General features: G+C 41.7%; 1 protein-coding gene across 4 annotated transcripts in view; it reads right to left on the reverse strand.

The window, feature by feature from the left end:
- Dnah2 (dynein, axonemal, heavy chain 2) overlaps positions 1–13,744 on the reverse strand; it is a 103,853-nt gene that overhangs the window by 88,666 nt on the left and 1,443 nt on the right. For 3 of the 4 annotated variants that reach the window (XM_005399458.2, XM_005399455.2, XM_005399456.2), the window contains 3 exons: positions 13,137–13,316; positions 8,920–8,981; positions 6,568–6,738 (listed from right to left, as the gene is read on the reverse strand). In XM_005399458.2, the coding sequence (XP_005399515.1) occupies positions 6,568–6,738; positions 8,920–8,981; positions 13,137–13,302 (399 nt within the window). In that variant the 5' untranslated portion in view covers positions 13,303–13,316. Of the gene's footprint in view, positions 1–6,567; positions 6,739–8,919; positions 8,982–13,136; positions 13,317–13,391; positions 13,409–13,744 lie in introns of those variants that run through there. The other variant, XM_005399457.2, reaches the window with a different exon arrangement.

The raw sequence follows: 13,744 nt of genomic DNA on the forward strand, positions 1-13,744 counted from the left end.
CTCAAAAAGACCAAAAAAAAAACAAAAGACAAAACCCTTGAGAAAACATTATTCAGAGCCAGTGATACAGCCCAGCAGCACAGCACCTGCCCAGCAAGCACAAGATCCTGAGTTTGATTCCCAGTACAAAAAAAAACATTATTCAGACATGTTCCTATAGACGCATGAGGTGTGATTAAAAAAATACAATAAATGTTTAAATTTTAAAACCTTACCACATTAGAATTTATTATGTTGCCATTAATGCCCCTCAGACTCCATCTCCTAGCTTTGAACACACCTGTTCCAGTTCTGGAAGTCTTGTTTTATCTCCGGTTACGCATTGGTGGCTGCCTCAGTCTCCTGAATCAATTTAAAACACTTATCTTTCATGGTCATTTTGACTTTGGAGAAAAGCCAGAAGTCACACAGTGGAAGATCAGGTGAATAAGGTGGACAAAGACACACTGTAAGGTTTTTACATGCCCGCCTTTCCATTGGGTGGTAGTCGGCAGCAGCGGTCACCATATGCTGACCACACTTTGTAAAGACACTCATGCATGGAACATCCAGAACTGTTTCAAACAGTAGCAAGAATAATGGGCTAAGTGTGTCTGAAGTGAAAGAGAGTATCTAAGGGGGATTAATGGGCAATGTATCTTTTACTATAACAATTTTTATTTAAACACATATCTTTTGATCAACCCTGTCACATACAGAAAAATTAATTAAAATTTTATTTAAAATAGCATGCTATTTTAGTTACAAGTATTACATTTAGTTTTATTTAAATTTTGTTTTGTTTTGTTTTTTTCCGGTACCAGGAATCGAACTCACGACTTTGCACTTGCCAGGCAGGCACTGTGCCACTGAGCTAAATCCCCAGCCCCTATTTGAATTTAATTAGATAAAGAGAACTTGAAAAGGCCAGGTATGGTGGTGCACACCTGCAATTCCAGCACTCAAGAGGCTGAGGCAGGAGGATTGCTGTGAGTTTGAGGCCAGGTTGAGCTACATAGGGAGTTCAAGGCCAGCTTTAACTACATACTGAAAGCCCATCTCAAAAACCCAAAAATAAATAAACAAATGAAGTAGTAAAAAAGACTATGAAAAGCTTAAGTTTTCTCACTGCCATTCAATTTTAAATTTTATTGGCTCACTGCTGTGAAAAACAAAAGTTTTTGCACCCTATCATTTTCCTATCATCTTCCATTTTTGTTTTGGGATGATTTTACATTAGTCAGGTTTACATATAACATTCACATTCTATAACATAGCTACAATTCTTATGGTGGTTTAGTACATTATTTAATGTACCGCTTATTTAAATGAATTGAATGTTCATCGATTCTTTGTTTCTGTGTTCTTTATTTTCTTTCTTTCTTTATTTCTTTTTGTTTTTTTTGAGACAGGGTCTCACTATGTAGTTCAGGTTGGACTTGAATACACTATGGAGCCCAAGCTGGCCTCAAACTCACAGAATCCTGCTGCCTCAGCCTCCAGAGTGCTGGGATTACAGGTGTACGCCACCACACCAGGACTTGGTTCATTTCTTAATTGACTGAATCTCAAGGGTTTGTTTCATTTAGTTCATTTTGTTTTGTTTTGCAGTTCTAGGGATGGAACTTGGGGGACCTGAGGCATACTGTGCTCTCCCACCCAACTATACTACCAGCTGTCAGTTGATATTATCTTATTTCTAGTTTTCTTAAATAGGGGTCTTTGGAGATGAAAAACTATCGCCTACTTGAACATTTTGGCTGGAAATAATGCCTTTGGGGCATCATCATAGTTAACTGATTGTGTCAATTTGAGTAAGAAACACCCAAATAAATTGGATCAGCATAGTTCTGAGTGTGGCTGAAGGGTTTACTAAAGACAGAAGACCCACCCTGGGTGTGAGTGACAGCAACCAACAGGCTTGTCACCTGAAGGGAATAAAAGGGAAACAAAGAAAGAAGGCTCACTTCTGTTTCTTTGAGGTTTTTAAAATTTTGTTTGTTTTTATTTTTGAGGCAGGCTCTTGCTCTGTAGGGCAGACTGGCTTTGAACTCACTATGTAGCCCAGGCTGGCCTTGAACTCATGCCGATCCTCCTGCCTCAACCTCCTGAGTGCTGAGATTACAGGTGTGCACCAACATACGCAGCATTCCTTTCATTTTAATAATCCCCCAGGCTTTTCATTCCTTCATGGCTTTGATATGTCTAAGAATCCAAGCCAACTATTTTCCAAAATATTTCTTAATTTGGATCTATCTGATTGTTTCCTCATTATTAGGTTCAGCTTACTTCTCTGCAAGAATAACACATAGGCCAGGCATGGTGGTGCACCCCTGTAATCCCAGCACTCTGGGGGCTGAGGCAGGAGAAACACTGTGAGTTCAAGGCCAGCCTGAACTACATAGTGAGACCCTGCCTCAAAAAACAAAACAAAGTGCTCTCTTCGGCAGCACATACACATTAAAAAAAAAAAAAGTTCACCTAGATGATGGCTCCAAAGAATTAGCACCCTCAAATTTTAGTACTGTAACCAAGACACTAAACACTGAGTGATTTTGTGCAGTATAGCCTGTCCCTTGGATCCCAAATTCAGTTCTTTTTGCATTTCAGGGAGATTCTTTGTATTACAATCTTTATATTCTGTACCGTTCCTTGGCTCTTTTTACTCCACTAGATAGCTATGCCTGTCTTTCAGGTCTATTAGCTTCTCTCTAATTGTGCTAGTATCTCTGGCCCTTTCTTCTGCATGCCGGTGATTACCCCGGGCCTCGCCTCCTTCTCAGTGACAGGATTTGCAGCAAGAGCCGTTCAATTCTTTGCCGTCTCCAATCCACCAGTTTTGTAACATGCTGCTTTATTCATATCCTAAAATCAGCACTCTACCTTTCATCCCATTCTCACCCTTTATCATTTCATCTCTTGGCTTTTTTAAAAACTGAATTTGTGTTCTTATTAAGTTGTATTATAACACGATGCTGTTGCGAGGAATTTCCTTCTGTTCATTCAGTTTTGTCGTCCTGCTTTGCACGCTTTGTTCCTTTTATTTTTTTAATTTTTTGCCCTTGATATAACATGCTTGCAGTTGCCATGCAATTTCTCTTCATTTTGCTCATGCTTGGGCAGCTCTGTGAATTCATTCTTTCAGCTGTAACCTACCAGGGGCGACCTGATGTCCCACTGTGAAAGGCCAGTTTATTCTGCCTCTTGAAGTTAAAGTGAAAGGATTAGGTATTTTATATTTTATTCGCTTTTCTCTAGCCTAAGAGACTTGCATGAGGGTATGGGCAGGTGGTGAGGCTATTTAAGGCAGTGTTGCATCTTTGCTAAAACAACAAGGCTCTTTCTCTCTTCCAAGATTTTATAAGCTTTCAGCAGCATGCTCCCTCCAGCTGAGGTACACTTCCTGCAGCAGGGCGGGGCACGGGCATGGTGCTTACACTCTCCATTAAGCGCCATTTTTTTTTTTTTTTTTGGTGATTCATTTTTGAAATTTACTAGATATAATTATACATCTTTCTTTCTTTGTTTACTCCAGGGGCTATATGTAGATTTTTGTTGTGTTTTTACTGGTATTCCCTTTTGCTTGTTTCATCAGATATTTAAGAGTAATCGGGGGAGTGTGCTGCAGATGGAACCCGAGGCCTTGTTCTGGGTAGGCAAGTGCTTTACCACTAAGCTACACCAACCCTGAGGATAATTTTTTAATTTTTTTTAAAAAATACTAAGGATTGAACCCAAGGGCATTCTACCACTCTAGCCCTTTTTATATATTTTCTTTTGAGACACAGTGTGGCTCAGTTGCCCAAGCTGGCCTCAATCTTGCCATCCTCCTGCCTCAGCCTCCTAAGTAGCTGAGATTATGAGCACGAACCACCACACATGGCAATGAGCATAAAAATTTTTAAAGAAAGCTTCAAATAGCCATTTTAACCAGGAGAATACAAGTAAGCCTACAATCTATTTAGAATGAATTTCAGAGGGCTGAGGGTGTGACTCAGTGACAGGGCCCACCCAAGCAGCCCTGGGATCAATCCCCAACACCTTAAAAAAAAGAAAAAACTAGGATGCATTTCAGGAGGCTAAATAGATTCTTTATAACTGAAGAACTTCATTGCCATATGTTTCCCAGTTGTATTCATTGACTAATCCCATCCTTCCCCCAGATTTTAAAATCCCATTTTTATAGAAAGTGCTTACATATCTGTTTCTGTACTTTCTATTTTCTATATTTCCTATGTTTCTGTGCTATTGTTGATAATGTCTATTTTTATACTTTCTACATTTCTGTATTGTTGTTTATAATGTATATTCCTAACCTAATAGAACCTATCTTCACTACTATAGTTTAATAAAATACTTTTATATTCATAAGACTCCCCCATTATTTTCCTTGTTCTTTATTATCTTTGCTGTTTTCATGCATTTTTCTAGGTATATTTTAAAATCCTTTACCCAAGGAATTGAAAGACTAGCATGTGGGCACTACGATTGAAGCTGCATGAAAATGATACCTTTTTCCAGGTGTGGTGATGCATGCCTGTAATCCCAGCACTCTGACAGTCTGAAGCAGGAGGCTGGCAAGTCTGAGCTCAGGCTGGGCAATGAAACAACTTAGCTAGATCCTGTTTCAAAAAGGACTAGCGATGTAGCTCAATACAAAGGCCCTGAGTTCAATCCCTAGTACCATACACACACACTACAAAAGAATTTCTCTGAGCATGGTGACACATGCCTGTGGTCCCAGCTATGTAACAAGTTGAGGTGGGAGGGTCACTTGAGGCCAGAGTTCAAGGTCAGTTTGGGCAACAACATAGCAAATCCTCATCACAAAACAAAAACCCAAAAATAGATATATTTTTTTAGACAAAATATAGTCATATTATTAAGATTCTCGGGGCTGGGGATTTAGCTCAGCGGCAAAGCGACTGCCTGGCAAGCGCAAGGTCGTGAGTTCGGTTCCCGGTACGGGAGAAAAACCAAAAAAAAAAAAAAAAAAAGATTCTCATTCTGACACAGGACATGGCTCACCATTTACTTAAGTCTTTTATAGCTTGCAACAAAGCTGTACTCTTTCACATAAATCCGACTCTACATTAAATTTTTATATTCGAATATAAGTAGTTTAGTAACTTTGTTTCTTTTGACATGAAGAGACACTTCTTTGTTTTGTTTTGCTTTGTTTTTGTACCAGGAATCGAACTAGGACCTTGCGCTTGCCAGGCAAGCTCTTGTGCCACTGAGCTATATCCCCGGCCCAACTTTGTTTCTTTTACAAACGAAATTATTTTTCTCATTACATTCTTGTAGCTGATCGTTGCCAATACACAGGAAAAGCCCATATCCTGTTTTGCCTTTGTTTAACATGGATTGCTTTAAAAACTGTGTCATTGTTGCTAAACTTTATTATCATTTCAATTTTCATACATGCACTGCCAATAGGAGCAAAGCAGGAACCTCTTTCTTTTCCAACATTTTATTTTAAAAAGAATTTTACAATAATGACCTGTGTACCCACCACCCAAGATTCTACCGCATTGTACAATACATCTTTGTTTTACTGTCTTACTACCAGAGGTCCACCCTTCTCTAACGTACCCTCCACATTGTTGAAATAGTTATCGATCTAATCCAAAAAAGACTTCAATAGCTCTGTCTGGGATCCAGGCCAAATTCTTTAGTATAATGCACAAGGCCCTTTGCAAGCTGACTGCTACACCCCTTCTCAGTATCATTTCCCATTCCTCTTTTCTTTATATATAAAGTGTTCTTGACTGAAAAGCCTTCACCTGATCTTGATGAAATCCTATGTCCCAACTTCATCCTCAGCTCAAACATCATCTCCATCATCAAACTTTCCCCAAATTCCACGTGCTCTAAGAGTTGCTCTCCAAAAGCTCCTATAAAGTTTCGTGCATACATCCAAGTACATTGTAGAGATGAGGGTGTAGGTCAGTGGTGGAACACATGGTTAGCATGCATGGGGTCCTGGGCTTTGACCCCAATATCAATAAGTACACAATAAATAAATACACATATATATTTTAAATAACTGCATAATAATTTAATTAAAACTAAATAGATATGATTAACTATATAATCTAATTGATATATTTAATATTATTAAGAGATTTATAGTACATATTTATCTATATTCATATCTTCCCCTCTAGACCATGTAATTATAGAAAACAAAACAATGAAGCTAGGCATGGAAGTTCATGCCTGTAATCCCAACCCTTGGGAGGTGGAGGAAGGAATACTGTGAATTTGAGAGCCACCTGGGCCACACTGCAAAACCTTGTCTCAAAAAGAAAAGAAGGGGCTGGGGACTTAGCTCAGCGGCAAAAGCACCTGCCTGGCAAGTGCAAGGCCGTGAGTTCGGTTCCCGGTACTGGAGAAAAACCAAAAAAAAACAAAACAAAACAAAAAGAAAAGAAAAATATCGCCTCATCTTTCTTTGTACCCTGCCTCCAGGAAGGGTGCTTGACCCCCAATGGGGCCTTTGGCACAGAAGATAAAGCAGTGTGGCTCCACAGACCCTCAGTTCCCCAGAAGACCACCTCGTAGCTGGGCGAGCAGCGTACGCACCTGTATAGGCATGCCCAGTTCCAGCTTCAGCCCGAAGCAGGGGTCAATGAAGATGGTGAGGATGGACTCCAGGGGCTCCTGGGCAAAGCGTTTCAGAACGGCATCATGCTCCTCTGTCCATACAGCGTCTGCCAGGCCTGTCAGCACAGCTCGGGAAAGGAAGAGGGGCTTCTGCAGAAGAGCACAGACAGGCAGAGCAGTCAGAGCTGTTAGGGTGAGTCGTCCTCCCCTCCAGTCACACACCAGGAGCCAGGACGTGGGAGATGAGAGGAGCAGCCAGACAGGTTTAGGATACAGAAGAGAAAGCTGAGGATGACTGAATGATAGGTTTCAAGCTTTTGAAGAAATAAGACAATAGATTCTCCTGCCTGTAAGAGTGAAAACAGAATGTGTCATAGAGGAAAACCACAGGTTATTATCTTTCCAAGATAGTTCCTTTATGTCTGTGGTGGTAAAAATGTATTCTCAAGCAACTGTCAACCTAAGGTAAAAGTGAGCATGTAGGATATTAGCCTGGGTCAAGCAATTAGGAGCAAGGAGATGACGATCTGGAAAAGGAATATAGTGCAAGCAATTTTAGCCCCTTCAGGATGCTGAAATAAGAAAAAGATACTAGGCTAAAGCAATCAGCAAAGCAGTAAGTAGGGGGTGAGAACCAAAGAACAAATTGATTAAATGGAAAATAAATTGTAACTGGTTCAGTTCATAGAACTCTACTAAATAAATTAAGGAGACTAGAAGAGATGAAGATATAGCTCAGTGAACTTAGGATGTCACCATGTCCTTCTCCCAGTGCTCCTGGAAAATGAAGAGGAATTGTTCTTACAGCCTCTAGGTCAAGACAATTCAATAGGCAGTGATCTAAAATCTTTCCTATGTAAGATACGGATGAACCAATGAGAAAAACACCAAGACCCCAATAAATAAATGGACCAATGGATGTAAGTAGACAATGTTATGTCAGACAAGAAAAAAACAAATTTGAAAAAATGTTCTGTTTTACTTGAAATCAAAGAATACAAATAAAAATAACAGAAATCATTTAATCTTTAAAATCCCTCATTAAAAATACTTATATTTTTTAAATGCTTGCTAAACTGATAACCCTGGACTGGCAAGGGTTTGTTGCTAGTATGAGGGCAAAAGATATAATCTGTTTTTAAAATAATTTGGTAGTATATATTGAAAACATTAGAAGCATTGTTTACTTTTTAACTTGGTAACTCTGTGTATGGGAATCTATTTTAAGGAAATACGACTTTGAAAGTGTTGGTTTTAGCCTGGCATGTGCCTATCATCTCAGATGCGTGACAGTTGAAGCAAGAGTACTTCAAGTTTTAGGCAAGCCTGGGCTACTTAGCAAGACCCTGTCTCAAGATAAAAAAAAATAAAAAGTGCTGGGGATGTAGCTCAATGGTAGAGAGCTTACCTAGCACACACAAGGCCCTAAATTTAAACCCCTATGCCCCTCCAAAAAATATGGTAATATATGGCACAGTTAGGATTATACAGACAACTTGCAAGTCTGCACAGAAAGGAGAGACATATATCAAGATACTCACATTAGGTGTGACTGGGGAGTAATGATTTAGTTTTATTTTCTCTTTCTCTGTAGTACTTTTCTGTTCCTTCCAGTTTTTCCCCCCACATTACTGGATATGGAACCCAGGGTCTTCACATTGAGCTACATCCCTAGAGCCCTTTTTAACTTGTTTTTTAAATTCTGAGATAAGATCTCACTAAGTCACTAAGTTCCTCAGTTGGACTCAAACTTGTGCTCTTTTTACCCTGGCCTCCCAGTGTTGGGATGACAGGTATGAATCACCATGGCCAGCTCCAATTTTTTTTAGAGGGATGTTACTGCTTTTCTCTCTCTTTTTCAAAAAATGTCATGCCAAGCACGATGGCGCACGCCTGTAATCCCAGCACTTGGGAGGCTGAGGCAGAAGGATCACTGTGAGTTTGAGACCAGCCTGGGCTACAAAGTAAGCTCAAGGCTAGCCTGAACTGCATAGTGAGACCCTGTCTCAAAAAGACCAAACAAAACAAAACAGTATCTGCCCATCTTGTTCAACTTGTCAAATGTCCACCCATAGGATCAAGGTTGAGCCAAGGTGGGGAGACCAGGGAGAGCAGGGCTGAGGTTAGTTCCTCGCCAAGGCCCTGTTCTGCAGGAGGAGGCTTGGATCAACTGATCCTTTACTCATGAACTGGATTTGTGCTGAGCAGGCTACTGGTGGAGAGTAAGCAGGAGGCAGCAGCAGAGCATTCCCTGTATACCTTTCCCCGCTGAGCCTTTGACTCACTAGTTGTTGAGAAGAAATATTAACTTTGGGGAAGACCCCAGCCTACCACGTCCACCTCAAGTTCCTCCAGTTCCTCCTTCGGTACTTCAGGTTCCACCAAGGCTGGCTCTAGGAAGAAGAAACACACAAAAGGGCAGACTTTGCTTAAAAAGTTACACACAGTTACCATATTATCCAACAATTCTACTTGTAGGGTTGAACCCAACAGGACAAAAGCTGGGCTTGGTTCTGCTCAACGTGGTGTATGCCTTTAATCCCAGCACTTGGGAGGCTGAGGCAGGATGACTGCTGTGAGTTCAAGGCAAGCCTGGGCTCCATAGTGAGTTTAAGGCCAGCCTGAACTACACAGCAAGACCCTGTACCAAAAAAACAAAAAAGCAGGACCCAAAGGTGTTAGTTGGCCGATATTTACAGCAGCATTATTCACAATAAGCAAAAGAAGAAAACAGCCCAAATGTCCATTAACACTACAATGCATAAACAAAATGCAGTATATACAGACAGTGGAGTATTATTCACCCTAAAGAGGAATAAAGGTGTGATGCACGCTACAGCATGGATGCACCTTGAAAGCATTATATGAAGTGAAGAGAAGTGAGTCACATGAGACCACAGTATGGTATGATTCTCTTTCTATGAAACATCCAGCTTAGAGAAACCCACAAAGACAGAAAGTAGATTAGTGGCTCCCAAGAGCTCGAGGGAAACTGCTGAAAACAAGGTTCTAGGCTGGAGGTATAGCTCAGTGGTAAAGCATTTGGCTGGCATATGCAAAGCCCTGAGTTCAATCATCATCATGGCAAAAATATATACATACATACACACATACTTACATACATACATATTTACATACATACATACATAAATGGCAAGGCTCTGATGCAATTAAGAAGAGAAAGAGTCATCCAGCAGTAATTTTTCAAGGTGCTTGAAATGGCTTTCTTTTGGGGAAGATGAAAATGCTCTAAAATTAGATAGTAGTGATAGTTACACACTTCTGTGAATATATCAAGAACCAGTGAACTGTACTCTTAAAAGAGTGAATTTTATAATAAATGAATCACAAATGAAAATGAATTTTGTAATAAATGATAATAAATATCCAGTAATCTAATTTAAAAGCCTTAGTGAGGTGACGGGTGGGAGTACTGAGGCAGTTAACGGTGACAGTTATTCCAGGGACTCGGCTTGTGGCCTCCATTGTTCCCTGATCCTCCTTCCACATGGAGAAGTTGAGGCCCATAGGAATCAGGCTTTCTCCCGTCCCCCAGGCTGATGGGCACTTAATTCTGCTATGCCTGTTCTGGAGTCCCACAGACATAGGAGGGTGATTCTCCACCTCCCTACCTAGCGATTAGGGTGAAAGTGGTAAGTTTCCCATGAAAGGGAAGGGACAGAAGAAGAAAAGAATAAATGAAATAGAACTGAAAGCCCCTGGGAAACAGGACATCTTGATTTCCAGAAAGGAAGACTGAAAATAAAGAGTGAAGCTACAACCTGAAGAAGCAAGTGGTGAAAAGGGAATAAGGAAAGATTCCAGGAAATAGGAAAAGATTCGTGGTGAGTGGGATGAGCCACTTTCCCTGAGAAAACTGCCGGAATTCCAAATTTCAGACAGCAACTAGGCCAGGAGAAGTAGTGATAGCATAGTATAATTCAGTAGTAGCACACCCACGTAGTATGCATAAGGCCCTGGGCTCAATCCCAGTACCATAAAATAAAATAATAAAAATAAAATAAAGTAAAATAAGAGCCAGGCATAGTGGTACATGCCTGCAGTCCCAGCACTGTGGGAGGCTAAGGCTGGAGGGAGGATCACAAGTTCGAGCTCAGGCTAAGCAAGACTCTGTCTCAAAATATTTTAAAGGGCTGAGGACATAGCTCCGTATGAAGATTCTGGATTCAGTCCCCAGTACTTAATATATAAATATCGGTCTTGAGGATGATAAACTCCAACACAGGATAGTAGTGATCTCTGAGGAAAGACAAGAGGGCCTGCGGAGGCCAAACCAAGGGATTCACTGGTTGTTTTCATGATTTTAGGTATTGCTATATTTTTTCTATACATTTTCTGTTCTACCTGAAATATAGATCTACAACCCCTTATCCAAGACCCCTGGTGTTGGACCGGTTTCAGAATTTAGAATTGTAGAAGACTCAAGACGTAGTTCAGTGGCAGAGTGCTTGTTCAGTATGAGCAAGGCTCTGGGTTCAATTCCTAGCATCAAAAATATAAAAAGAAAGAAAAGAATTTAGGATCTTAATATAATCAATAATGTATGGTATGTAATCCCTACCACCACCCTGGGCAGGTCTTAGAACAATATTTAACAATCAAACTTTAATGAATATTTCTGCAATAGAACATATGAATATTTATATATTTAACAGACCATAAATACTTTCATGTCAGTTTAGGTTAGGTTTTACCATCAGATAAGTTTAGATGGCAGCAGGGGCAGGGGAAGGTGCTCCATTTGTTAGAGCTTTTAAAATTACAGGAAAGGGATTGTGATCCTTGGTTAGGATTTTTTTTTTTTGAAACAGGGTCTCAAGTTCAGATTGACCTTGAACTCACTGTATATAGCCCAAGCTGGGTTTGAACTCCTGATGATCCTCCTGCCTCAGCCCCCTGAATGCTGGGATTACAGACATGCACCACCAAACCAGGCTAGGATTCTTCTTGTAGTGGAAACTGAAGGGTGCGTAACGAAGTATAGGATACAGATCTCAAAAAGCTGCCAGGGCTAGGGGTGCAGCTCTGGGGCAAAGTGTGTGTTTAAGAGGCCCTGGGTTCCATCTCCAGTGCCATAAAAAGGACAGAAAGAAGGCTGCTATTCTCAAATCCAGTCTTTTACCAAGAAATGTTTTAGGCCCCCTGTATCCCCAGTAGACAGGCCCCAGCCCCTCCCCAATTCCATTACAAGGATTAGTCTTAGTTTCAGGGCTGCCTGGGAGACCCACTCCTCTCTGAACCTCTACCCAGGCTACTGGGCAGCTGGAAGGCTCCATACCAAACAATAAGGATGCTGAGAGCTGGCGGAGGGAGAGATTTTGGGGTCTGGAGGCCAAAGCGTTCATTTTGAAGGTCCTTCCCTTTGATCCCGCGGATTCTCCAAATCAAACTGAACCAAACCAAACCTACCTGCCTTCCTTCCTACCTCCCTCTGCTCCTCCTGGAATGCAGCTTCTAGGGGCCCATCTCAGTTTAAACTATTTTCAGCCAACCACTTGAGAACTGAAAAAATGCCACACATTTCAAAGTCCTGGATCCAAGGGCAGCTTCCTATGTCCCTGGGTCTTTGTTTCTCCCACATCCTCACTTAAGTTCTTAACCATTAATATTAAAGGGAGATTCTGGCTCTGGATATAGTTCATTGGTGGAGTGCTTGCCTGGCATGCACAAGAAAAGCCCTGGGTTCAGTCTCTAGTATTTAAAAAAAAAAAAAAAAAAAAAAAAAAAAAAAAGGTTGGAGTGAGGGTCTATTTCTCTCCATCTTTCCTGGCCATTAGCAGTGTGCAGGTGTCCCAGATAAAAAGCAAGGTCTGTCCTCTCCGCACTGACCAGTGCTCTAAGGGAAAGCCCACTGATAGCAATAGTTACCCAAAACCTTCCAACCCTGCCGGCTCCTGGATCAAAGCCACAAAAGGCAGCCTCTTTAAACGCTTTGCTCCCTCCATCTACACTTCTTTTCCTGTCACCCTGAACCTGAACCTCCGCAGTCTACCAAGTCCCTGCCAAAATGAGGGCGGAGATACAGGAGCCTTCAACAGATGGTAGAAAGCATCAGCCTGGCTTAGGATTCAAAGGGTGGCAAAGCAGGCTGAGTCTCCATGGTGATGGGCTTAATGGGAGAAAAACATTATTTGTTTTGCCACCCAGGGTGAAAATGGGAAAAAGGAAGAGATCAAACCCTCTGCGGTGGGGTGGGAGCAACCAGGAACACTTGAAATAAGGAGGAAGAGGCTAGAGAAAGGATTGGCTGGTGAACTCCTGCAGCAGTGGTGGGAAATTTTAAGACAGAAAGAACAAGTATGAGGCTGGCCAGGGGGAAGACAGACAAAAAAGGGATCCAGCAGCAGAGCTGAGGTTCCCTGAGCCTTCACAGCAGGAGTTCACATAGCCCCTGCTTCTTGCCCAGAAGTGACAGAATCTGCTCCCTGGCCCCAAGACCCTCCTGAAATACAAACATTCTGTCCCCTAGTCCCTCAAATCCCTCTACCCTCCATTTCTAAGCACCCCCTGCTCCAGCAAATACCCACCAGTCTCCTCCTTGGGCAGCTCAGGCTCAGACTCAGGCTCAGTGGCAGATACAGTGCTCTCAGTAGCCTGTGGGTCCAGGGTGGACTGAGCAGCTCGCACCTCCCTGGGTGGCCGGGAGCCCACCCGACCGGTCACTTTCCGCTTTTTCTCAGCTTTGCTTGACATTGTGCAGGTAAAACCTGCAAGTACAGAGATATTGGGAGTCCACAGTCAGACCCCACCCCCAGCCCAGCCTCCTGTTAACACTTCCTAACCTCTCTCTGCTGTCCCCTTTGGATTCACAAATTGAGTGAGACTCCAATATGATCATCTCTTCTTGGGGAACCTATAACCTGCTCTCCATAAAGGGTCTGTACTCTCAATAGAAGCCTCTGAGGCTGAGAGTATGGCTCAGTGGTCAAACACTTCCTTGCATGTGGGAGACCCTGAGTTTGAGCTTGAGTTGAGCTGAGTTTGAGCTCCAGCCCTGTAAAAAAAGAAAAAGAGCCTTAAGAGTCCTTGCTTCTTTTAGTGGGATACCCCACTCTCTTCATAACATTAGGTTAAAAATAAAAACTTCTCCAGGCATTAGGACTAAGTGGAGGTTAAAGATAGGATACTCCATTAA

The sequence above is a fragment of the Chinchilla lanigera genome, unplaced genomic scaffold (assembly GCF_000276665.1).
Source record: "Chinchilla lanigera isolate Chin_1 unplaced genomic scaffold, ChiLan1.0 scaffold00066, whole genome shotgun sequence".
Lineage (NCBI taxonomy): Eukaryota > Metazoa > Chordata > Mammalia > Rodentia > Chinchillidae > Chinchilla > Chinchilla lanigera.